The sequence below is a fragment of the Balaenoptera borealis genome (assembly GCF_965194805.1).
Source record: "Balaenoptera borealis genome assembly, chromosome: 13".
Taxonomy (NCBI): domain Eukaryota; kingdom Metazoa; phylum Chordata; class Mammalia; order Artiodactyla; family Balaenopteridae; genus Balaenoptera; species Balaenoptera borealis.
In genome coordinates this window covers 41,749,137-41,774,861 of record NC_138870.1, presented here as the reverse complement: position 1 = coordinate 41,774,861, position 25,725 = coordinate 41,749,137, and the positions used below count along the sequence as shown (strand labels likewise).

Below are 25,725 nucleotides of genomic sequence, written 5' to 3'. Positions count from 1 at the left end.
TAAAGCACGGAGGGGAACCCTAACGGAATTAGTGACCAAATGCAGATAGGATTTTGAGTTACTGTTGAACTCTCAGAGAAAGACCATCTTGAGAGATGACTAAAGAGGGAAAGAACTCGGCTGGAGCCTGGGAAACGAAAAAACAGAAGGGCTTTTCAGGAAAAGCACACACTAGGTATCCAGTGTGCCATGGTGCTTTTTTTAGGAGTTCTGAGGCGCAAGGCAGGGGCAGGATAGAGAGGAAGCCAGGGTTTCAACTATAATGTTTTATTTTTATTTTTTTGTTTTTGGGGGGAGGGGTGTTTGTATTTTTAAGAAAAGATCTGTAATAAATAAAGCGTTATGACTGCTTGGGTGGTAGGTACATAGATGTCTGCAATGCCGTTATCTATTGTCCAAAAACTTTGTGGCTTAATGTATGTGTATAAAAAAGAAAAAACTATGTATATATTTTTATATGTAAAATCGCATGCAGTTTCTGAGGATCAGGAATTCAGGAGCACTTTAGCTGGATGGTTGTGACTCAGGATTTCTCATAAGGTTTCAGTAAAGGTGTTGACTGAGGGTGCAGTTATCTGAATGCTTGATTGGAGCTGGAGGTTTCATTTCCAAGGTGGTTCACTCATATGCCTGGCAAGTTAGTGCTGGTTGTTGGCAGGTGGCCTTAGTTCTTCACCACATGGACCTCTCCATAGGGCTGCTTGAGTGTCCTCATGACATTGGAGCAGTCTTCCCCCAGAGTGAGCTAAGAGAAGGTAAGTTGAATACCACAAAGTCTTATGACCTAACCTCGAAAGTCACACTCATTTCTACAATATCCTGTCCGTTACACATGTCAGTCCTATTCAATGTGGGAGGAAACTACACAATGATAGGAGGCAAGTATCAGTGGGAGTTATATACAAAACCCTAAGGGTTAATGTTTCTATCAAATAGAATACCAATTATCCTTTTCTCCTGTATGCTTGAAATATTTCATTTTTTAAAAGAGGAAACCTATAGAGGGAAGGGATTTTCCATTTTCTACAATTCAAACTCCAATTTCAGTGTCTGGTTGTTTTTTAGAACAGACACCTCCTATCTACACTCCTAAACTATCCAGTCCCCTTTATACCCTAGTTATTTGGTTGTTGATCTGACTTGCTGCTCAAATTCAGTATTTCCCTCTGTCCCCTCTGTTCCCATTCATCTTATAGGTCAAGATGATAACTAGCAGGTACTAGTAGTCAAAGCCTTTGGTAATATGAGATATTCAGTGTGGGACATGGGGGTGGGGGTGGGAAAAGGCTATATTGAAATGCCGAGGCAACCAGGAAATGCCATCAAGCGTTCCTTTGGTGGGGAGTTTGAGAGTATTATTATCTACATCTCTGCCCCAGCAGCAATCACAGTGCCTGGTAAGGTTTAGGGCTCACAGAGTACTTTAATGGAAGTAAAAATAAATAATGATTATTTATTTCACTCTTAAGCCAGATTCTTTATTGCTCTCTTTAATATAAACAGCAAACTCTAGGGTTTTGTAAAACACATTCACATTCTTACCAGGCCCAAGTCTCTTTTAGCACCCTCTGAGAAATTGAGCCTCAGGGTAGAGAGGCCTTGGAAACAGATTGACTGAGACACTTGATTCCTTGTTCTGTCACTAGTCGGGCTCTCTGAACCTTCTGGGCCTATTTCCCCTTTTGCACTATAGAGTTCCATCCTGTCTTTCTCCAGGTGTGTGGGGAGTTGAGGGGTGGCAAATAGGGCAATCAAGTCTGGAAGGACTTGTAAGCTTAGAGTTGTGTGTCCAAGCTTGGGAAGTGAGGGGCAGGGTACCCCAGGACTTGACAGCTCTGCTCAGCAGGACACCAGAGCCACTGCCAAGGAAGAATGAACCATTTATTTAGAAAAGAAATAGAAAGAAATAAAGCTCAAGGAGGGTTTACTTAGAGATGGCGAGGGTGATGATACTGATAATAATGATTATTAACCTTAACAACATCAACACCTTCAATTTATACCCACCCACATTTAAAAATTTTTTAAAAATTTATTTATAATTATTTATGTTTGGTTGCATTGGGTCTTCACTGCTACATGTGGGCTTTCTCTAGTTGTGTCGAGCAGGGGCTGCTCTTCGTTGTGGTGTGCGGGCTTCTCATTGTGGTGGCTTCTCTTGTGGCGGAGCACAGGCTCTAGGCGTATGGGCTTCAGTAGTTGTGGCATGTGGGCTCAGTAGTTGTGGCTCGCAGGCTCTAGAGCACAGGCTCAGTAGGTGTGGTGCACAGGCTTAGTTGCTCTGTGGCATGTGGGATCTTCCCAGACCAGGGCTCGAACCCATGTCCCCTGCATTGGCAGGCAGATTCTTAACCACTGCGCCACCAGGGAAGTCCACATTTTACAAAATTTTAACACCATAATATAATGCTTAAGTGCCTTCACAACCCAGCATTCTCAGCCTCACTGAGGTGACCTTAAAATGGGAGGAGCCCACTACTTCGTTTTTTACAGAGGACAGATTCAATTGGCAGGGAAGAAAGGAAGTGATACCACAGCCCTGGTCCTGCCTTGTAGGACCAGGTTCCTTAAATATTGCCTGCCAAAATGTCACAAGAAATAGGGGTCTTTTAGCCCTATGGAGGACCAGGGCTATGATTTAGGGACATGCTCAGATTAAGAGTTTGAGGGAGGGAGGAGAGAGATGCCATTTTCCCCTCCCATTCCCATCAAATTCCTGGCAAATTCTTTAATGCCCTGCAGATGGCACCACTGACAAGGAGTTCTCTGCCCAGAAAAGTCAAGCTCAGATTTGTGAACTCTGCTCTCCCTGTCACTTTGGAGCTGAGCCTAAAAGATACACCACAAACAGGAAGTGACTGACCTGGCATTCACGGGCTTGTCACTTTTTGTTCTGTCCATTCCTGGAGGCAGCTGAGCCTCCTGCTAGGCCACTGTGAATCAGTCAGCCACAGGAATCCCCACATTGTTGGAGCTCTCGACTTCAGCTCCTGCCTCTAGGGTGCTTCCCAGGGTGGAATGAGTTTAAAAATATGGCCTTGGGGTCAACATGTAATAATGGAGGAGCATGTTGCCAGATCAAACTGAACTCAATACTGATACAAAATTAATAACCACCCGATGATGTGGACATCATCATGTAGATACTGATATCACTGTGTTTCAGGGGCCAGCTTCTTCCTCTCTGCCAAAATAAATACCTTACCCCACCCATCCATCCCTCAACTGACCAACCCATCTCCCAACTGACAGCCTGCTGTATGTTACTGTGTCCAGCAGTGATGGAATCAAGCCCATCACCTCATTCCTGGGGCCTTCGAACACTCTTCTCTCTGCCTATAATACCTTTCACAACCATAACTGATCCCACCACTTTTGCCCAGTTAACTCATACTCTCTTCCTTTGATGATGAAAACCCAAGTGTCTCCTATTCAAGGCCTTGAAGGCTAGGTAAGACTAGGTCAGATTCTCCATTATATATTTTCATAGTCTAAGAATTAATTTTGAGCAAAAGCAGATTTATACTTTTAACTCTGAAAGCTAGAGGTGACTGTCCCTATACTACCTTCCTTTTTTCCCCAGGCCCAAAGATCTAAGATGCCTCAGGAAGACACTATAGGGTAGACAGTGGCATCAAATGGAGGTAGAAGGGAAAGCTGCTGTTCTGTTCTAAAGATTCTTCATAAATAATATCCTTCAGGGTGGTCCAGTGGCTAAGACACCATGCTCCCAATGCAGGGGGCCCGGATTTGATCCCTGGTCAGGGAAGTAGATCCCACATGCCACAACTAAGAGTTTGCATGCTGCAACTAAAAGATCCCACATGCTTCAACAAAGATCCCGCATGACACAACCTAGACCCAGTGCAGCCAAATAAATATTAAAAAAAAAAAAAAAAAGTCCTTCAGCCTCTCTCTGGCCCAGCTTTAACGTCTCAGCTCTAATGTCTCATGATACTAGCATGCAGGAACTTCTACTGGCTCACATTGATCAAATGCATGTGTGCCATGAGTGAAGGTGTGACCCAGCTGCCAGAACAGGCTGATGTCACCTTAGACATTCCTTCTATACAACACTGTGTAAAGCTAGGCAAGTGAGCGATCCCACCATCCTCTTCACTGGTCACCCTACTATGCAAATTGTTACCCAGTTCTGGGCACCTCAGGAAGGAAATGGACAGACAAGTGAGTTTCCTCCAAGGGGTAAGTAGAATGGCAAGGGGTACTGGGTAAAGCAACTCAGAGAAATGAGGATGTTTAGATTACAAGAGAAACCCATGAAGAGTTGCTGTCCAGAAATGGCAGCAGGCTCATTCCTTAAAACCCAGAGAGCACAGTAAAGGATGAGGAAGAACATTGCAGCTCACTTTGTAACAATTAGCTAGGCCCAACAATGGACCACAGTGCCATCCATGTCATGAAGGACAAACAGGCAGAACTGAAGGCTTCTAATATCCTTCTAAGATTCCCAGAGTCTAAGATTTCACAAATTTTCCTGGTGTCTCAAGCCAATCTTTAATTATGACTATTCTCTCAAGTATTTTTGGAGAAGTCAGAGATAGGTAGGAACAAAGGAACAGAATCTCTCAAAACATGTTTCTTAAACCCTTTCCCTCACCCCTGCCAACAACAAAAACAACGAAAGTTCTCAGACCCAGAGAGGCCTTGCCTAATGGGAACCTTTGGTTTTCTGGCTTCCCTGGCAGCCTAGACAAGAGGGCAATTCCAAAGTTGCTGGTCTATTTCTAGGAATTAGTCCAATTTCCATCAGAGATAAGGAAGAAAGTTTATAGCCTGTCTTAGTTTGGACTGCTATAACAAAATACCATAGATCAGATAGTGTAAACAACAAACATTTATTTCTCAAAGATTTGGAGACTGGTAAATCCAAGATCAAGGTGCTAGCAGATTCAGTGTCAAGTGAGAGCCCTCTTCCTGGCTTGCAGATGGCTGGCGGTCTTCTTGCTGCGTCCTCATGTGGAGAAGAGAAAAAAACTTTACTCCCTTCCTCTTCTTATAAAGATGATAATCCCAGGACTTCCCTCATGGTCCAGTGGTTAAGACTCCACACTCCCAATGCAGGGGGCATGGGTTCAAGCCCTGGTGGGAGATCCTGCAGCAGTGGTCCCCCCCAAAAAAAGAAAAAAGATAATCCCATCATGAGGGCTGTACCTCTTGACCTCATCTAAACCTGATTACCTCCCAAAGGCCTCACCTCCTAATACATCACATTGAGGGTTAGAGTTTTAACATATAAGTTTTGGGGGGACATATTCAGTCCATGGTATTCTTAGAGTGAGCAGGAATTTTTCCATATTTATTGTGTTTTCTGTGGGAAAGTTAGGACATGTAGGTAAGCAAAGAGAAAATGAAAATAACCTATAATCTGAATGAAAAGTTTTTGAAGTTTTCATTTAAAAAAAAGAGCAACTTTTCCTAATGCCCCTTTCTGTCCCTCTCCCATCCCAGTCACCTCTGGGATGGGTGGCCCTGGGCCTTCTGTCTGCTCCTCTCAAAGTGCTGTTCAGCAATAAGTCTTCATCATTTGGAAGCTCAAAGGTAGCCCCACAGGAAGGAGCAGAACAGTGAGCCCTTTAGATACAAATGGAAGGTACCAGGGTTCTTGAGGATACTGAAGTTCAAGTTTTAGCCTTCTATTACACTAAGTATCTAAGCAGTAATGAAGGGAATACAGAACTAGGGGGGTATATCTACTAAGAGGCAACTGCAGAATACTGGGGAAAAAGGAGGCTTTGGAGTCAGAGAGACCAAGTTCAAATCCCAGTTACACCACTTACTATTGTAGGTCCTTGTACAAGATACTTAATCTGTTTGAACTGTTTCCTCATCTATTAAAAAAAATAAATAAAGTCTATTTTGTAGGATCCTTGTGACACCAAATAAACTAATCTTTGTAAAGTATCTGTTAATGCTTAGCACTTACAGGAGGCTCAGTCTGGATTAGTTCCCTTCCCTGTGTTGCTTGAGGACATTGAAATTTACTCTCCACGGTCAAGATGGCCCCTTCCCTACTAAGAATAGGTAACTTATCTCCTGGACAGATCAAATCCACAAACATTGTTTCAAGTGTTCACTGGGAGAACTGCACTGGGTTAAGAACTGGTGTTGGAATGAAAGGGGTGAATTAGAAGCCAAATACAGGTTTCCAACTCTCTAAGGGGAGAGGAAAGGAGAAAACACATAAATGGTGGTAAAGTTAAACAACACAAAAGATTTAAATAACACCTCAAGGTAATGAATGGTCCGAGACGGTGCATATATGTCTAACTGGTCACTGAACTATACAACTGGATGTTGCTTCGGGAGTTTAGAAAAGGGGGAAATCCCTTCAAGAAAAGATGGAAGAAAAGATGTTTGGGTTGAGGCTTGGAAGTACATAGGATTTGGACAAAGGGAGATTTGGTAAGTTTATTATTATTATTATTATTTACTTATTCAGATTGATTTCAATCTATTTTGTTAACCAGATTGTCTTTTTAAAAATTTAATTTTATTTATTTTTTTATACAGCAGGTTCTTATTAGTTATCTATTTTATACATATTAGTGTATACATGTCAATCCCAATCTCCCAATTCATCCCACCACCACCACACCACCACCATCCCCCCTTGGTGTCCATAGGTTTGTTCTCTACATCTGTGTCTCTATTTCTGCCTTGCAAACCGGTTCATCTGTACCGTTTTTCTAGATTCCACATATATGCGTTAATATGCAATATTTGTTTTTCTATTTCCGACTTACTGCACTCTGTATGACAGTCTCTAGGTCCATCCACATCTCTACAAATGACCCAATTTTGTTCCTTTTTATGGCTGAGTAATATTTCATTGTATATATATGTACTACATCTTTATCCGTTCGTCTGTTGATGGGCATTTAGGTTGCTTCCATGACCTGGCTATTGTAAATAGTGCTGCAGTGAACATTGGGGTGCATGTATCTTTTTGAATTATGGTTTTCTCTGGGTATATGCCCAGTAGTGGGATTGCTGGATCATATGGTAATTCTATTTATAGTTTTTTAAGGAACCTCCATACTGTTCTCCATAGTGGCTGTATCAATTTACATTCCCACCAACAGTGCAAGAGGGTTCCCTTTTCTCCACACCCTCTCCAGCATTTGTTGTTTGTAGATTTTCTGATGATGCCTATTCTAACTGGTGTGAGGTGATAACTCATTGTAGTTTTGATTTGCATTTCTCTAATAATTAGTGATGTTGAACATCTTTTAATGTGCCTCTTGGCCATCTGTATGTCTTCTTTGGAGAAATGTCTATTTAGGTCTTATGCCCATTTTTTGATTGGGTTGTTTGTTTTTTTAGTATTGAGCTGCATGAGCTGTTTATATATTTTGGAAATTAATCCTTTGTCCGTTGATTCGTTTGCAAGTATTTTCTCCCATTCTGCGGGTTGTCTTTTTGTCTTGTTTATAGTTTCCTTTGCTGTGCAAAAGCTTTTAAGTTTCATTAGGTCCCATTTGTTTATTTTTGTTTTTATTTCCATTACTCTAGGAGGTGGGTCAAAAAAGATTGTGCTGTGATTTATGTCAAAGAGTGTTCTTCCTATGTTTTCCTCTAAGAGTTTTATAGTGTCCAGTCTTACATTTAGGTCTTTAATCCATTTTGAGTTTATTTTTGTGTATGGTGTTAGGGAGTGTTCTAATTTCATTCTTTTACATGTAGTTGTCCAGTTTTCCCAGCACCACTTATTGAAGAGACTGTCTTTTCTCCATCATATATCCTTGCCTCCTTTGTCATAGATTAGTTGACCATAGGCGTGTGGGTTTATCTCTGGGCTTTCTATCCTGTTCCATTGATCTATATTTCTGTTTTTGTGCCAGTACCATATTGTCTTGATTACTGTAGCTTTGTAGTATAGTCTGAAGTCAGGGAATCTGATTCCTCCAGCTCCATTTTTTTCCCTCAAGATTGCTTTTGCTATTCGGGGTCTTTTGTGTCTCCATACAAATTTTAAGATTTTTTTGTTCTAGTTCTGTAAAAAATGCCATTTGATAGGGATTGCATTGAATTTGTAGATTGCTTTGGGAAGTATAGTCATTTTCACAATATTTATTCTTCCAATCCAAGAACATGGTATATCTCTCCATCTGTTTCTGTCATCTTTGATTTCTTTCAACAGGGTCTTATAGTTTTCTGAGTACAGGTCTTTTACCTCCTTAGGCAGGTTTATTCCTAGGTATTTTATTCTTTTTGTTGCAATGGTGAATGGGATTGTTTCCTTAATTTCTCTTTCTGATCTTTCGTTATTAGTGTATAGGAATGCAAGAGATTTCTGTGCATTAATTTTGTATCCTGCAACTTTACGAGATTTGGTAAGTTTAAAAAGAGAATGTGTAGTGTCTTTTTGCATAGTGTTCTGAGTGGTAATTTAGTAAACAAAAGCTTTCACCAATTCTAAACATAGGCAATGGAAAAAAGTTATTGTGCTTCCAATGGATTTGTAAACAAGGACTCAAGGACCTGTGGGCAAATAAATCAGATTGCTGCTGGGCTCAAAACTACTTTCTCAAGGGAAGTCTTCTAGATTCTTTCTCTCAGTTCTGAGCTCAATTTTGTCTTATACTATGAGGTTTCCGGTTTATTTGTTTATTGATATTTTGCCTCTTAAAGTTCACTTCAGTTGTACATTCTGGATGATGATAAGTCTTTAAGCAGAGTTTATGTTAGCCAACTGTTGAAAGAATCAGATGTAATAGTCTGTGACTTGGGTGAGGTCACAGCACTTTGTAAACTGTAAAGGACTGTGAGCATTAGATTCATAGATTTGGAAGTAATCTTAAGGGTCTTCTAGTTTTGCAAATGAGATCAAGCATAGCCCAGGATGACAGTGCTAGAACCAGAACTCAGCTCTTCTGATAATTAGCAATGCCTGCCATCTTTCTCACTACATTTACCAATATTTGAGCGCCTACATGAATTAGGCATGGGGCTAAGAGCTAAGGAAATAACCACATTCAAAACAAATATGATTATTTCCCTTTAGGAGCCTATACGGGGGAAACAAACAAATGCAAACAAATTAAATTATGGCAACTTGTGATAAATGAAATTACAAAAATAGGTTGCTTTAGATAAGGCAGTGGGGTAACATTTAAGCTCAAACCTGAAGGAGACCAGAGCCAACCAAAAGTGAACTGGGAAGAAGCAGGGGAAGGGGAGAGCTCTTCCAGGCAGAGGAAACAGCAAGTGCAGAGCCCTGGGGAAGGAAAGAGCTTCGCAGGGTCCACCAGGAACTGACCAAAGGTCAGGGTGAAGATGATGCCAAGTTGAAGCAGTAGAGAGGTGCTAGCTCACAGGTCACAAACTCAAATGCACAGCTGGGCTGACAAGGGCATGTTTGTTCAAATTTATTAAAGATTCTGTGAGCCAAACAAAACACAGCATGTCTAATGCAGCCCAGAGGCCACGATTTTGTAATCCCTGAGGGCCTTTTTTTTTTTTTTAAGATCTTTATTGGAGTATAATTGCTTTACAATGGTGTGTTAGTTTCTGCTTTATAACAAAGTGAATCAGTTATACATATACATATGTTCCCATATCTCTTCCCTCTTGCATCTCCCTCCCTCCCACCCTCCCTATCCCACCCCTCTAGGTGGTCACAAAGCACAGAGCTGATCTCCCTGTGCTATGCTGTTGCTTCCCACTAGCTATCTATTTTACGTTTGGTACTGTATATGTGTCCATGCCACTCTCTCACTTTGTCACATCTTACCCTTCCCCCTGCCCATATCCTCAAGTCCATTCTCTAGTAGGTCTGTGTCTTTATTCCCGTCTTGCCACTAGGTTCTTCATGACCTTTTTTTTTTTTCCCGTAGATTCCATATATATGTGTTAGCATACTGTATTTGTTTTTCTCTTTCTGACTTACTTCACCCTGTATGACAGACTCTAACTCCATCCACCTCACTACAAATAACTCCATTTCGTTTCTTTTTATGGCTGAGTAATATTCCATTGTATATATGTGCCACGTCTTCTTTATCCATGCATCCGATGATAGACATTTAGGTTGCTTCCATGTCCTGGCTATTGTAAATAGAGCTGCAATGAACATTGGGGTACATGACTCTTTTTTTTTTTTTTTTAATGTTTCTTCTGATTTTTAAAAAATTTTTTTAAAATTAATTAATTAATTAATTTTTTATTTTATGGCTGTGTTGGGTCTTCGTTTCTGTGCGAGGGCTTTCTCTAGTTGTGGCAAGCGGGGGCCACTCTTCATCACGGTGCGCGGGCCTCTCACTATCGCGGCCTCTCTTGTTGCAGAGCACAGGCTCCAGATGCGCAGGCTCAGTAATTGTGGCTCACGGGCCCAGTTGCTCCGCGGCATGTGGGATCTTCCCAGACTAGGGCTCGAACCCGTGTCCCCTGCATTGGCAGGCAGATTCTCAACCACTGCGCCACCAGGGAAGCCCACATGACTCTTTTTGAATTATGGTTTTCTCAGGGTATATGCCCAGTAGTGGGATTGCTGGGTCGTATGGTAGTTCTATTTTTAGTTTTTTAAGGAACCTCCATACTGTTCTCCATAGTGGCTGTATCAATTTACATTCCCACCAACAGTGCAAGAGTGTTCCCTTTTCTCCACACCCTCTCCAGCATTTATTGTTTCTAGATTTTTTGATGATGGCCATTCTGACCGGTGTGAGATGATATCTCATTGTAGTTTTGATTTGCATTTCTCTAATGATTAATGATGTTGAGCATTCTTTCATCTGTTTGTTGGCAATCTGTATATCTTCTTTGGAGAAATGTCTATTTAGGTCTTCTGCCCATTTTTGGATTGGGTTGTTCGTTTTTTTGTTATTGAGCTGCATGAGCTGCTTGTAAATTTTGGAGATTAATCCTTTGTCAGTTGGTTCATTTGCAAAGAGGCTTGTGGAATCTTAGTTCCCAGACCAGGGATTGAATCTGGGCCCTCGGCAGTGAAAGTGCCGAGTTCTAACCACTGGATGGCCAGGGAATTCCCAGGGCTTGGTATTCTTACTTTAAGGCAGGTGAATTTCTAAGTGCAAATGGATTGCTTTTGAGGGATTTTGAGCAGGGACAGATCTGATTTGTGTTTTAACAAGATCGTTAAAGTACTTTGGCTTGAGATAAAGATAAGAGTTAAGCACCAGGGTCATGGGATAGGCCCAAGCCACCTCCCTGTGCTGCTCTCCTTTCCTTCCCTGCAACAGAGCCAAGGACCCAGCCAGCTATCTTCTCTTTCTATCTCTGCCCACTCTCCCCACTGGATTCTCTTCACTCCAAGCTTCACTGCTAAAAGGGAAATCAGCTATTCACGTCCTCTCATTATCTTGCTACTACCAAAGACATATATATATATGTATACATATATACATACACATGTGTAGTATATTATATATAACATACACACAAATACAAATATGTATGTATATACAAGTATATGCTTTTTATTTCCCAAGGTTCTACTTCAAATCACTGGGGAAACAGAATAGAGATAAAAGTACATGCCCTGTTTCAAGAGTACAGAATTCATTTGTTCATTCTGGCCCCTGACTCTTGCTCAGATAGTAACGGGACACAGTCTAGTCCTTTAGAATTGCGCTCTTATTCTTCAGTGGGGAGCTTTGCAAAACTCAGCCCTTCTTTTAAGTTTCCCTGTACTGCTCCCTCCACCTTAGAGGAAGGGTTTAACTTCATGAAGGTGGGACTTCCCAAACAGTACATGTATCAAGGTCACAGGAAGGTAACTTGCATCCCTTGTGACAACCTCTCACCATTTTCTAATCTCTAAAATGCTAATCATAATACCTTTCCCTGGGTAAAATGAGATAAAATCTATAAAGTGAGTGGCACATAGTAGGTGGTCAGCTAATGTTTGACTCAGCCCATGATCCCCTGTGGGCATTTCCTCACAAAGTTTCAGATGGATATTTCTATAGTTTCTTATCCACTTTTCTTTGGTATTTGTTCTAGCATACACTAGGGCTCCCACAAAAGTGACTGGGTGAAAACTCCGTGGCGGCAGTGGGTTCCTCACCCCACAATAAACACTTTCAGAAAATGCTACTACTCAATGGAATATTACTCAGCCATAAAAAGGAACGAAATTGGGTCATTTGTAGAGACGTGGATGGATCTAGAGACTGTCATACAGAGTGAAGTAAGTCAGAAAGAGAAAAACAAATATCCTGTATTAACGCATATATGTGGAATGTAGAAAAATGGTACAGATGAACCAGTTTTCAGGGCAGAAATAAAGACACAGATGTAGAGAACAAACGTATGGACACCAAGGGGGGAAAGCGGGAGGGGATGGTGGTGGTGGTGGTGGTATGAATTGGGAGATTGGGATTGACATATATACACTAATATGTATAAAATAGATAACTAATAAGAACCTGCTGTATAAAAAAATAAATTAAATTAAAAAAAAAGAAAATGCTACTACGGGCCTTGTGTTACTGAGCAGTGGTACCTTTCGGAACCCTATGGTGCTGTCACATCCCACCTGGATGGCCTGATCCAAATGGCTTATTTAACCAAGGTCACACTCGTTGCTCATCAACTACGGGAGGTGAAAAAGTCAGTTGCTTAGTTTTAGAACGAGCACCGGTAAGCCCCAAAGATCCCGCCTCTTTCCACGGGGCGAGCCTATCAGCGTTCCTCTAGTGAAGAGCGGCAGCTCCGTAGGAGCCAATGAGTTCCGCTCTCTGGAATGATCCCGCCCATCCGTTGTGTTGTCACTCTGCCTCTAGTAAAATAGAACCGGGACTTGCGCTTCCTCTTAGCGTGCCTATCGGCGGGTGTCTGCGTTGAAACTCTACGGAAGCCTGACCTTAAAGGGAAGGGAGCAGCGGGGGGCCGGGGCCCTTTAAAACGAGGCCCGCGGGTGCCTGCCCCTTTAAGGGAAGGGCGTCCAGACGACAGAATCTGAGCCCCAGATTACTCTAAGTCTCCGTCACAGGCTGCAAGAAAAGGCTCCTTCGCTGGGTCCGGGTGCTTGGCGGCGGCGGTTTCATCCCCGCTGGTCCTCCCCGGGCCCGGAGACACCCCCGCCCCAGTCATGCTGAGCAGAGTATGGAAGCAGCTGACTACGAAGTGCTATCCGTGCGAGAGCAGTTATTCCACGAGAGGGTCCGCGAGTGCATTGTGAGTGCGGGACCCGGGCAGGAAGGGTAGGACCAAGTGGGGAACGGGAGTCGCGGTAGAGGGAGAGTCCGGGTCGGAGTGAGACCACCTGCGCTCAGAGCGCCGGCAGACCCTGCTTGGTCCAGGGGCGAACGACGAAGGGCCCCGGTCCGACCAGTGCTCGGGCTGGCGAATCCCTAGATCGGGTCAGCTGGGTAGCTGCGCGATAAACAAAGCCGATCGGTTTCCGTTCTTCCCACTCTACACGCCCCTCCCCCCCTCCTGTCCCCCACCCCCACCCGTGTTCGGAGTGCAGGTCTTCGTGTGTCTGGGAGTCTGGTGAACCTGCCGGTTTTAGTCAGATGGTCGGAGAGGGATGAGTTTGGCTGGGGGAAGGCTTATTTGCACTTACCCCTCAAACCCAAATAATGTTTGATGAAGGGGAGACGAACAGTGGACTTTGGTGGGTTTCCCACTTTAGAAGAAAGTATTCTTGCTGAGGTGGATTCTACTGTGTAGAGATGGAGAACAACTAAAGTTTCCCCTTCTTTTCCTCCCCCTTATTGGTATTTGTTAGAAATCCTGCAAGCCGAGTTTCCTAGCTTCCCAGCCATTCAGGGATTTCCTGTGAGTGGTTTTCCCTGGTGCTACAGAGGGCACCTGGCTGCTTTCCTTACAGCCTCACTGCCACCTAGAGTAACAGCTGAAACTGCCACACAGCAAGGGACTCCTTGCTTCTGGGCCAGGGGCACCCAGTGGAGTTTAGGGGATTGCATCTTTCTCAGGCCTGCTCTGAACTCTCATCTCTCTCCTTTCTCCTCTGTCTCCTCCCTTGGAGCTCCCCAGGGTAGCCCTCACCCCCAAATACTAAAGGGAAAGGGAAAGGTTTAGAAGAATAGAAGTTAGTGAGTGGAGAACCCACTGATGGGGTCATCCTTCATTTTTCTCAGACTTGGCTCTAGTCTGCCCTGGGCAGCCTCAGATTGGAGGAGGGCTAAAGTGAGCCACGGCATAACTAGGTCTGCCCTTATCTGTGAGGACTGAAAAGTAGGGAGTGTATCTGTCCATGTGTAGAACTCCAGATCTGCCTTCAGGAAGCTTTCCTTATGTGTTTCTTAGTGGAGAATTCCACATGGCAGGGTTGGGCATATCATGGAGGCACACCCAGGCCTTGAGACAGTGTAGAGTCAGAGACCCACATTCCTAGAGAACAGGGAGGGATGAGACCTTGGACAGAGAAGCAGCCTCCTGGCTGTCTCCCTCATCCTTTAGTCCCATTAGTTGAGGACATCAGTGCTGGCCAAGGGCAGCCTGAAGGCTTCTAGTACCTCCCCCACCTGGCTCCAATCCCCTGCTCTAGAAAATGACCTAGACTCTGCTGGAACTGCATGGAACTGCGTGGAACTCCAGTCTGACCTTTTGAGCCCTCCCACCTTCCTGCTTATTAAGCAAGCCCAGGGCAGAGCACTAGGCAGTAAAAATCTTGCAGTTACAATCTGAGTGGCTCATTCTACCCTACTTCCCTGATATTAAAAGCTACAGTTTTGGGGCTTCCCTGGTGGTGCAGTGGTTGAGAATCTGCCTGCTGATTCAGGGGACACGGGTTCGAGCCCTGGTCTGGGAGGATCCCACATGCCGCGGAGCAGCTGGGCCCGTGAGCCACAACTACTGAGCCTGTGTGTCTGGAGCCTGTGCTCTGCAACAAGAGAGGCCGTGATAGTGAGAGGCCCGCGCACCGCGATGAAGAGTGGCCCCCGCTTGCCGCAATTAGAGAAAGCCCTCGCACAGAAACGAAGACCCAACACAGCCAAAAATAAATTAATAAATTAATTAATTAATTTATAAAAGCTACAGTTTTGTCCTGGACCCTTGGTTCTTCTGGGGTCTATGGCTTCTCTCTTTGCATAGATAGCTGTGTGCAGATTCCCTGTAGGGTCAGCTCCTCTTGGGGACTGGAGCACCTATGAGACTGATTCTGCCTTCTTTTTTTTTTTTTTTTTTATATTTATTTTTGGCTCCGTTGGGTCTTCGTTGCTGTGTGCGGGCTTTCTCTAGTTGCGGCGAGCGGGGGCTACTCTTTGTTGCGGTGCGCAGGCTTCTCATTGTGGTGGCTGCTTTGGTTGCGGAGCACGGGCTCTAGATGCGCGGGCTTCAGTAGTTGTGGCACGTGGGCTCAGTAGTTGTGGCTCCCAGACTCTAGAGTGCAGGCTCAGTAGTTGTGGTGCACAGGCTTAGTTGCTCTGTGGCATGTGGGATCTTCCCGGAGCAGGGCTCAAACTCGTGTCTCCTGCATTGGCAGGCGGATTCTTAACCACTGCGCCACCAGGGAAGTCCCTGATCCTGCCTACTTCAAACACAATAAAATCTCAAGATTCTCTGGCCCTGGTTGTGGAGCCAACCTGTCCAGTGGCTCCTCCCCTGGGCAACAGCAGCTTACTTGCGGTAGAGTAGGGATGCATGCATGTGTAGAATAACCTGGCCAAGTCCTGCCATAACTGTCCATTGGAGGACTAGTCACCCAGGGGCATGGGACAGACCCTTTGAGGCCTACCCTGCAGTTGGAAATCACCTTAGGTAGGGACCAGGGATTGAAAGCTTTTAAAGGGGCTGATGCCAGCTCTAGAAACTTCATAGATGTGGGGCCCCAATTAAAACCTACTATTGGGCTTCCCTGGTGGTGCAGTGGTTGAGAATCTGCCTGCCGATGCAGGGGACACGGGTTCGAGCCCTGGTCTGGGAAGATCCCACATGCCACGGAGAAACTAGGCCCGTGAGCCACAACTACTGAGCCTGCGCGTCTGGAACCTGTGCTCCACAACAAGAGAGGCCGCGATAGTGAGAGGCCCGCGCACCGCGATGAAGAGTGGCCCCCGCTTGTCGCAACTAGAGAAAGCCCTTGCACAGAAACGAAGACCCAACACAGCCAAAAATAAATAAATCAAATAATTTTTTAAAAAAAACCTACTATTAAGGACAGGGCATCAAAGAGGCTCTAGTTTGGCCCAGAGCAGACCTGATCCTTCAGGGCCCCTGAATAAACAGAGTAGAAGCCCTGAGTTGGACTAGGAACATGATTCCTACTTATTTTCTCCTAGAGCTTGGATCAAGGTGGGAGTGGAGGAAGAGGGGGGTGGAGCACCAGGACAATGCAGACATCCCCTTCTTCCCCTCAAACCTGCTTCCTTTTCCAATAATTTGCTAGGAGTAAATTCCCTCTGGTTCTGTGGCCTGTTTCAGGTGTGTGGATATGTGCATCTCTAGGAGTCTTCTCTGACAATTTACCAACCAGGGTTCAGTTGGAACTATTTTTTTCCTAGGAAAAAACCCTTGTAGAGCTGGGCATGGTGCTGTTTTCCCAAGTGCATGGGACAGCCCCTGTCTGATGCTTCTTATAGGCCCCTGAGGCCTTGAATAGAAGGAAGTACTGGGGAGAAAGATGGAACCCCTGGAAGTATGGAGCCTAGTTTTGGGAAAGTGTCCCTGTGGAAGAGAGAGGCCATTGGGGCTGTGAAACGTGTGGGGCTTAGAGCTTCTCATCTCTCTCGCACTCTGCCACAGATTTCAACACTTCTGTTTGCGACACTCTACATCCTCTGCCACATCGCCCTGACCCACTTCAAGAAGCCTGCTGAGTTCACCACAGGTACCTGTGACTTCCCTCCCTTCTGCCTGCCCTCTGCCAGTGTTCCCGTTGCCATGGCACCAGCCTCAAGGGAAGAGGCCTATGGTGCCTGCTGGGAAAGGAGAGGTGGTTGTTCTGGAGCCTCTGCCTCTTCTGCCTCCCCCGCTCCACAGGCAGAGACAAGGTGGTAGAGTGGAAAGTCTAGATGGAAGTCCCTCAACTAACAGAGCCACAGGGCAAGTAATGTAACTCTTATGACCCTCAGTTTCATCCTCTACAAAATGAGCCTAACAGTCTCTACCCAGTCCACTGTCATTGTGTAGACCAAATATGACGGCTAATGTGAAAGCTCTCTGTGAACCTAAAGCAGGCAACTGCAGGGTGAATGTTATCATGGGCACAAGCTCTGTCATCTCCTCTCCTAGTGCTCCTATACCCAGGACCAGAGACCTCCCTGACCACTGGGGCCCCAGGACCTGGTGATGGTGACCTTTCTCTTGGTAGAGCGTTCAGATTAAAGCTTTCTGTAGGCATTGTGTGGTTAAGGAGAGGGACACACTTACCGCAGTTCCTAGCTCCAGCCCGTCCAGATCTTCCTGTCCTGGCCTGAACCTTTCCTCCCCTCCAGACGGTTTTATGCGCCCTCAGCCAAGAAGGCAGCTAGTCCTCAGTGTGATTTCCCTGGGGACTTTCTCCATGATTCTCCCCTCCCCCCCTGCCCCCACCACTGCCATTTCCCTTTGCTATACCTAGCCACTGATGTAACTAACCTCACAGACCAGTCATTCATTGTATTTGCGGCTTACAGAGAGGAACCTATGATGGAGGAGAGCTGGGGAAGGAGGGAAGTGGGGGAATTTCTGGTCCATACTCTCTCCACCTGGGACCATTGATTTTTAAGCTGCCACCCTGGCCAGAGAATAGGTTGTGGGGTTCATAGTGTGAGCTCTCCCAGGGCCTCCTGTCCAGCTCTGCCTCAGTGGGCCCAGGCCCTTCTTTCAGGAGGCAGGTGGGAGCAGGAGAGCACACTGCAACACAGATGGCTCCCAGAGCTGCACACTGATGGCCTGCCTCTTCCCCATGCCTCTGTCTTTTGTAGCGGATGATGAAGATGCTACAGTCAACAAGATTGCGTAAGTGTCGTTGCCTCAGCACCTGGCACTAGTAGCCTTTAGAAGCTGGGATCTAGTGAGGCCCCTGGAGCTGGGGGAGAGTAAGGGGTCAGAAGAGAGAGTTTCTGCTTCTGCCCCATTTCTGGCTTCTTCTGGCTTTACGTTATCCTGGGGATGCTTGGAAAAGCTGCTGTTCCTGTCTCCCTGGTTAGGCCGGGAACTTCAAGCAGCCTCTTGGCCAGGAACTCTGAAGCCTCTCCTGCGGGCCTGAGTCACCAGAAGTGGCTCCAGCTTGGCTTCACTTCCCAGCAGCCACTGGAGAGGGAGTGAGGTGGGGATACAGACTGATGGAAATGGCAGGGGATGGGGAAGGTGGAACCCCCAAAGGCGGGGCATGCTGAGTTCTGAGAGGATGGCCCTTACTCTAGGCTGTTATTATTCACTAGCACCTAAAGAGAAAAATATAGAGATGACCCCTCTGATTCAACAGACAACAGATTAAAAGGCAACCCCCGCCCTCACCTCCCATGGACCAACTAGATAATTGTCCCTTCTTTTCAGCTGATGCAGCCCAGGGCACAGGCCTTGGCTATGGAGCTGGGTTTCAACTCCCCTTGTCCCCCCTTTACCTTAGTACCTTCACATAGGGCATAGCCATATGGGGTGACCCTGCCCTGTCCAGGCTGAAGAAGGCAAGCTCAGAAATCCACTTCCCTGAGTTGAGCAGAGAAGTCAGGCCCCTTAACTTGGCATCATGCCTGGCACACCCTATAGGCAAGTGCGGGAGGACCACATTCCTGGGGGCAGTCTGGGCAAGTGACATGGCAGGTGACCAGTTTCCCATAAATGCCTGAGGTGTTCCCATCCCACATGCCAAGGCTTTCCTGGAGGTAAGGGCTAGGGTGGGGAGGCAGTGGGTAGAGCCCCAGCTAGACAGCTCTTTCCCTAGGTCTGTCACTGCTACAGCTGGTTCTAGGAGAAGTCACAAGTGCTTGTGGGGATGAATGGGGCTTCTTGGGCCCAGGGAAGTGAGTGTCTGAGCTAATCAGAGGCACTACCCCTTCTCTGCCCAGGCTCGAGCTGTGCACCTTCACCCTGGCAGTCGCCCTGGGTGCTGTCCTGCTCCTGCCCTTCTCCATCATCAGCAACGAGGTGCTGCTCTCACTGCCTCGGAACTACTACATCCAGTGGCTCAACGGCTCCCTCATCCATGGTACATCGATCCTGGTTGCAGCTGAGGGTGGGGATGGGGAGCAGATAGGGTAGGGGAGACACAGACAGCCTGGGGCTAATCAGTCATAGAGCACCCCATCCCTCCCGCCTTCCCTGCCACATGGTCAGCCCCCAGTGGGTTGGGGTCCCCCCTTAATGACCATCTCTGCTTCTCATTTTTTGCTCTAGGCCTCTGGAACCTCGTTTTCCTCTTCTCCAACTTGTCCCTCATCTTCCTCATGCCCTTTGCATATTTCTTCACTGAGTCTGAGGGCTTCGCTGGCTCCAAAAAGGTGAGTGGGGGAATGTATCAATCAATCTGTGCAGACAGGAGACAGAAGTCCACTGAGGTGGTTCAACTGAAGAGATTTTAATGAAGAGACTATTTGCAGAGGTTTAATCAGCATTAAGGAGCTTGAGGCACTATTGACAACAGGAAGTCATTACCACCCCTAAGCCAAAGGAAGAAATAATTTCTGGAACCCACTGATAGTGGAAGCTGGGGAAGTGTGGCCACCCAGGAGAGGAGCTAGTGTCAAAGGGGCCCAAGGTGGGAGGAAACACAAAAAAATACCCTGGACTCTTTCTCTTCCTACCTTCCACTCTCCTGCCAGCCCTTCCCATTGGGCAAGGTGAACAGGAAACCAGAGGGCAAAGAGCTTATGTGACACAGACCTCGGGGTCAGCCTCCCAGGGCAAGACAAGGATGGAGAAGGGATCTGGGGAGGGGGATTGCAAATGAAGAATATCCAGTAGAGGGAATGATCCCGGACTGTGGGGTAGGAGGACAGAGTGACTTAGGAGAATAAGAGGGAAACGCCCTCCGCTGCCTCCTGAATCCGGTCCTCTCTGGTTCCCCAGCCAAGCTGCCATCTCTGCCGTCTCCTTCCTTCCCCACACTGCCCCCCCCCCACCTACTGCCTCCTCCTGTAGGGTGTCCTGGCCCGGGTCTACGAGACGGTGGTGATGCTGATGCTTCTCACTCTGCTGGTGCTGGGAATGGTGTGGGTGGCGTCAGCCATCGTGGACAACAATAAGGCCAGCAGGGAGTCCCTCTATGGTGAGAAGGCTAGCTTCCTCCCCACCCTCCAGGCTGGGTGACTCTTCAGCTGGCTGGTGTTCCCTTGCCTGGACCAACTGTATCCCTCTAAAGTGGAGAGGTTTGGGACCTTCTCCCTGAGACTGAAGTTTCAAACTGATGGATTTCAGGCCAAATCCAACCTGTACAAGTGTTCCGTTGGGCCCAGGCAATGATTTATAAAAATGTGAGTCCATTGAAACGGGGAGATGTGACATTAATATCCAGGTTTCTGGCTTTGCTTGACAAGGTTGAGGATCTGGCCACACTAGGCCCCAGTGCCTTGGGCCAAATAGTGGTTGTGCCCTTTAGAGAGGGCTTAGGATCTCCAGTTTGCTATGGTCTCTTGCCACTCCCTCTTCTGCTGGCCAGCTTTCCTCATTTACATTACTTTCCTAACCCCTATAGGCTTTTGTGTTGTGCCTTTGCCTAGACTCTGAGGCCTGTCATCCCCCAGTAAGCAGGAGGAGAGAGACGGGCTGATGTACTTTTTTTTACCCTTAGACTTCTGGGAGTACTACCTCCCCTACCTCTACTCCTGCATCTCCTTCCTCGGGGTCCTGCTGCTCCTGGGTGAGTGTTCAGGACCTGGGAGGGAATGGGTAAGGTCCTCAGGCCAGAGCAACCAGGGTGGAAGACGGAATGGAAGGGTGGGTAGGGGAAGCGGTAGAGAGAAGGGTCTGGCAGGTGACTGGCTCCTGTCCCCACAGTGTGCACTCCGCTAGGTCTCGCCCGCATGTTCTCGGTCACTGGGAAGCTGCTGGTCAAGCCCCGGGTATGTAGTGCTCCTTGTCCTTTGATCCTGCAGGGCGGGCTTCCTGCAAAGCTGGAGCCAAACAATGAAGCAACCCTACAGTTGTGCAGCACACACCTTGCAGAGGGCCACAGCCTTTGCTGGCCCCTGTATCCTTGACCCTCATCACCTGGAGCTGGTCACCAGACATACAAAGCAGAACACAAGGCAGTTGGGAGGGACTGGATAAAGTTGCTGGCCACAGGGTGGTGAATGAGGGTAGGGGAAGGAATAGGACAAAGGAGCCCTGAGATGAGCAGGGTTCTCCTGGCGCCTTTGGGATCAGAGAGCCTGTGACAGTCCATCCCTCCCTTCCCCCCCCCCCCCCCCACAGCTGCTGGAGGACCTGGAGGAGCAGCTGCACTGCTCAGCCTTTGAGGAGGCAGCTTTGACCCGCAGGATTTACAGTGAGACACAGCTCTTCCCAGTTGGGATGGTGAGCGTGGCTAGGGCAGGGCCTGTGCAGGACTTGGGGACAGCACCATCTTCTCTGCCCTCAGATCCCACTTCCTGCTGGCTGCCCTTGGACATGGAACTGCTGCACAGACAGGTCCTAGCTCTGCAGACACAGAGGGTCCTGCTGGGTATGTGGGTTGGTAGGCACTGGGATGCCTGCTTTCCCCAAGGAGAATAGCGCCTCATCCTAGGCCCTTGCTAACTGCTTCCCATCCCTGCACAGAGAAGCGGCGGAAGGCTTCAGCCTGGCAGCGGAACCTGGGCTACCCGCTGGCCATGCTGTGCTTGCTGGTACTGACGGTACGGATACCAGCCTTGGTGGGGGTGGGAGGTAGTAGGCCCTTGAGTACCTTAGGCCTTCTCAGGGAGCAGGGAGGAGATGCAAGGACCTGGTTATCATCAGTAGTAGTAGTTGTCTCTCAACGAGTATCTACTTTGTGTCCCGCCTTGTGCTGAGCACATCAGTTCCCATTTTGTAGATGACGAAACTGAGAAGTTAAGGAGTTTGCCCAAGGCCACGCAGGGCCTAAGCAGTTATGCAGGTTTGCTCTGGGGTGAAAATAAGGGTCGAAATCCAGTCCATCCCCCCATTTGCTACATCCTGGACTTGGGAGTAAGTCTTATTTGTCTGGAGGAAGAGGTATATTTTTCTATTTGGCCTTTTTGCAATCCTTCCATCTGGAGAGGGTGCATCTTATAATACCCTCAAAGGTGCTCTGTTGCTAGCATCAGGCTTCAGGAGGTCCCACACAGCTAACTGGAAACTGAAAATGTTGGACCAGAGTGTCTGCTCTGAACATTCAACTCTGGATACAACCGTGGGCTGGGACAGGGATGGGAGTCCATGACCTTGCCTCACACAGGGTCTGTCTGTGCTCACTGTGGCCATCCACATCCTGGAGCTGCTCATCGATGAGGCTGCCATGCCCCGGGGCATGCAGGTACTGGGCTGCCCTCTCACCGTATCTTTTGGGGAGGGCCTAAGAAAGGCCGGGTGAGGGGGCAGAAGCTGAGGCCAGAGGGTAGGCTGGGTGCAGGTGGCACTGATGATGGTGGGGCGTGCTGCACAGTGACACTGCTCCGTCTCTCAGGGTGCCTCCCTGGGCCAGGTCTCCTTCTCCAAGCTGGGCTCCTTTGGTGCCGTCGTTCAGGTCGTACTCATCTTGTATCTTTCTGGAAACCCACCTTTGCCTCTCCTCACCAAACCTGTCTCCTCTGGGTTGCTGGGCAGAGCTACAGTGGGAGTGATAGGGAAGGGGGCAAGACTTGGCTACCCCGGGGTTCAGAAAGAAGGAAAAGACTTGATTTGAAAGGAGCGCTGGGGGAGAGAGGTCTGTTCCCTTTGAGATGAGGCATTAATCCTTGGGAGCAGACCAGTTCTTCCCTAACCCAGTGACAGTTACCTGATGGTTTCCTCGGTCGTGGGATTCTACAGCTCTCCACTCTTCTGGGGACTGCGGCCCAGATGGCATGACACAGCCATGACGCAGGTAGCTGGCCTGGGGGGCGTGCCTGGGCACTAGGTGCTGGCAGCTCTGCTACCCTGACCTGCCCTTTCCTTACTCCCACCCAGATAATTGGGAACTGTGTCTGTCTCCTGGTCCTAAGCTCAGCACTTCCTGTCTTCTCTCGAACCCTGGGTAAGTAGCAAAAGGAGGTAAGAGAATTGGCTTTTTTTGAGTACCTACTGGTACTAAGCAGACACTTTATATTCATGCTCTCTCTAATTCCCACAACAAACCTATGAGGAGGGGTTATCTCCATTATACAGATAGAGAAACAGAGGTTCTGTAAAATGCTATGCTGAGCTTCAGAGTAGTGTTGCTTCAAAGCTCATACTTTTTCCATTTGCTACATCCATCCCACAGCCTCCCCTACTTACTTCCATTTTTTTTTTGGTGGAGAAGCACCACTTTCCCCCAAATCTTCTTTTGCGGTGGATCATCTGATAAACAGTTCTTTCTTTTTCTGTGGCATGAGGGATCAACCCTCGCCCCCTGCAGTGGAAGCACGGAGTCTTAACCACTGGACCGCCAGGGAAGTCCCAACATTCTCATTTAAAACGCGAAAAACAGGGACTTTACCGGCGGTCCAGCGGTTAAGACTCCACACTTCCACTTCAGGGGGTGCGGGTTCCATCCCTGGTCAGGGAAATAAGATCCTGGCTTGCCGTGCTGCGTGGCCAAACTAAGATTAAAAAAAAAAAAAGAAAAAAAATGAGAAACAGAAAAGCTAATTGATTTACCCAGAGTTATACAGCTACTTTGAAGCAAAGCCAAGTCAGGCTAGAACCTCTGTCTCCTGAACCCCAGTCCAGTGCTTTTTCTACACGCTGGGCATCAAATAACATGCTCAATTCTTCTCCCATCTTTAGCTATGATCTAGCATTACCTGGTGAAAATGTTCAAGAGTGTAACTGGTTCACCCAAGGTAGTAGGGGAGTTGCATAGGTTCCCCACCTCCCTGCCATCATCATCCATATACTGTACATGATTTAGTATTTAAATCAGTTCTATTTGATTCTTAAGTTCATAGTCTCTCTACTCTACCATTTGTACTTATGCCATGGTGATTTAGGAAACTTGGCCTCTGGGTCCACCAGTTAGTTCCTTTAGGTTGGATGCTGGTAGGAATATTTTTTAAGTGGGGGTGGCAGGGCTCCAGAATTTAAATTTATGATGATTATATTATTATTGTTAGGGGCTCGGTAAGTGTTGGAATAGTGCCTGGCGCATATAGTGCTTTATGTGTGTTGTCTCATTTAATTCTCACAGTCCCATTATTTTCTCTACTTTATAGTTGAAGAAACTGAGGCACAGATGTTTAAGGAGTTTGCCCCAGATCACACAGTTAGATAGGGTGGAGTTCGGATATGAACCAAAGCAGCCATGATCAGAGTCAGAGCTCTTAGCCTCCGCACTGCTCTGTCTACTGAAAAAAACATTTGGTGACCTGCTTGTTGGCTCCTGGCCCAGGAACAAGTAGCAGGCCCAGGATGCTTCTCAGGACTCCTGGAGCCAGAGGGGACCCCCCATGGGAGGAGAAGATGCCAAACTCTGGAAGCGAAGTTAAAGCAAGCCTAGCTGCTGACACTTTCTTCAACAGCCCTGAACTGTCCCTGAGACAGAGCTTGGGAGACAGGAATAACTAATGAATAGAAGCCAACCTATCAGTTGCAGTGTTGAGATGTGGCCACCAGGAGGCAGCAGAAAGCTGGGCTCTGAGCCAGGGAAGGGTTGGGGAGCCTACGTCCCATCCTGGCCTTTGTACTTCAGGGCTCACTCGTTTGGACCTTCTGGGTGACTTTGGACGCTTCAACTGGCTGGGCAATTTCTACATCGTGTTCCTCTACAACGCAGCCTTCGCGGCCCTCACCACTCTCTGTTTGGTGAAAACCTTCACCGCAGCTGTGCGGGCAGAGCTGATCCGGGCCTTTGGTGAGAGGGAGTGGGGGTGAGGCTGGTAGGGTGGTTGTGGGGTGGAGCCCTCTGGAACAGTGGTCATCCCAACAGGGGAGATGGCATGCTGTCTGCTTTGTTTGCAGCATACCTCATCCACCCATTCTGTGGCTTGGTTGTCTTATCCCTGAGGACTGAACCTATACCCCGCTTTTGACAGCCCACCCTGCCTCTTCCGCAGGGCTGGACAGACTGCCGTTGCCAGTCTCCGGTTTCCCCCGGGCATCTAGGAAGACCCAGCACCAGTGACATCCAGCTGGGGGTGGGAGGGAGAAAACTGGACACTGCCATCTGCTGCCCAGGCCTGGAGGGGTGCCCAGGGGTGGGTGGACCTCAGGACCTGGAATCTGAGAGGGTGGGTGGAATAGGGGAGCTGAGCTGTCTGCACTGTTGCATCATCTGAGCCAGAGTTTGGGACCAGGCCCCCCTGCTTTTCCAGATTTAACTGTGGGCCCCAGCGTGAGGTGGGGCTGGGTGACTGGGCCTGGCTCCTGGTCCCAAATTCATTTACACGTCAATCTGCCTCACTGCTGTTCCGGGCCATGCCCATAGCCATGTTTACATGATTTGATGTGCAATAGGGTGGGGTGGGGGCAGGGGAGGGACTGAGCTGGGGGCAGACTTGGGAGGCAGATTGTCTCCCTTGCCTCTGGCCCAGCAGAGCCTAAGCCCTGTGCTATCCTGGAAGAGCTATGGACCACTGGAGAGACGGGGGCATAGAGAGGAAGAGACCACAACCATCAGCAATAAAGTTGATCCCAGGGTTTGCTTTGGTTTTTTAAAGGGTCTGTCTCTGTGTCTGTTTGAACAGCTTTGCTCCCACCAGTCCTGAGTCTACAGAGAGAAACAGAGGGGTC

General features: G+C 47.5%; 1 protein-coding gene across 6 annotated transcripts; it reads left to right on the top strand.

Annotated features, from left to right (window-relative positions):
• The first annotated feature begins 9,819 nt into the window (after positions 1-9,819).
• Positions 9,820-25,651, top strand: LMBR1L (limb development membrane protein 1 like). Of its 6 annotated transcripts, none has more exons than XM_082352453.1 (17): positions 12,751-13,158; positions 16,696-16,780; positions 17,859-17,892; positions 18,945-19,084; positions 19,273-19,376; positions 20,017-20,143; positions 20,666-20,734; positions 20,872-20,936; positions 21,289-21,361; positions 21,455-21,538; positions 21,634-21,710; positions 22,274-22,351; positions 22,502-22,575; positions 22,810-22,900; positions 22,984-23,050; positions 24,686-24,847; positions 25,060-25,651. In XM_082352453.1, the coding sequence occupies exons 1-17, from the start codon at positions 13,087-13,089 to the stop codon at positions 25,269-25,271; spliced, it is 1,614 nt and encodes a 537-aa protein (XP_082208579.1). In that variant the 5' UTR covers positions 12,751-13,086; the 3' UTR covers positions 25,272-25,651. The 6 variants fall into 6 exon arrangements, with proteins under 6 accessions (XP_082208582.1, XP_082208579.1, XP_082208584.1 ...); XM_082352458.1 differs by having other exon boundaries at positions 12,756-13,158; positions 16,665-16,780; positions 25,050-25,651; XM_082352455.1 differs by having other exon boundaries at positions 12,759-13,158; positions 25,050-25,651.
• Positions 25,652-25,725: the final 74 nt, after the last annotated feature.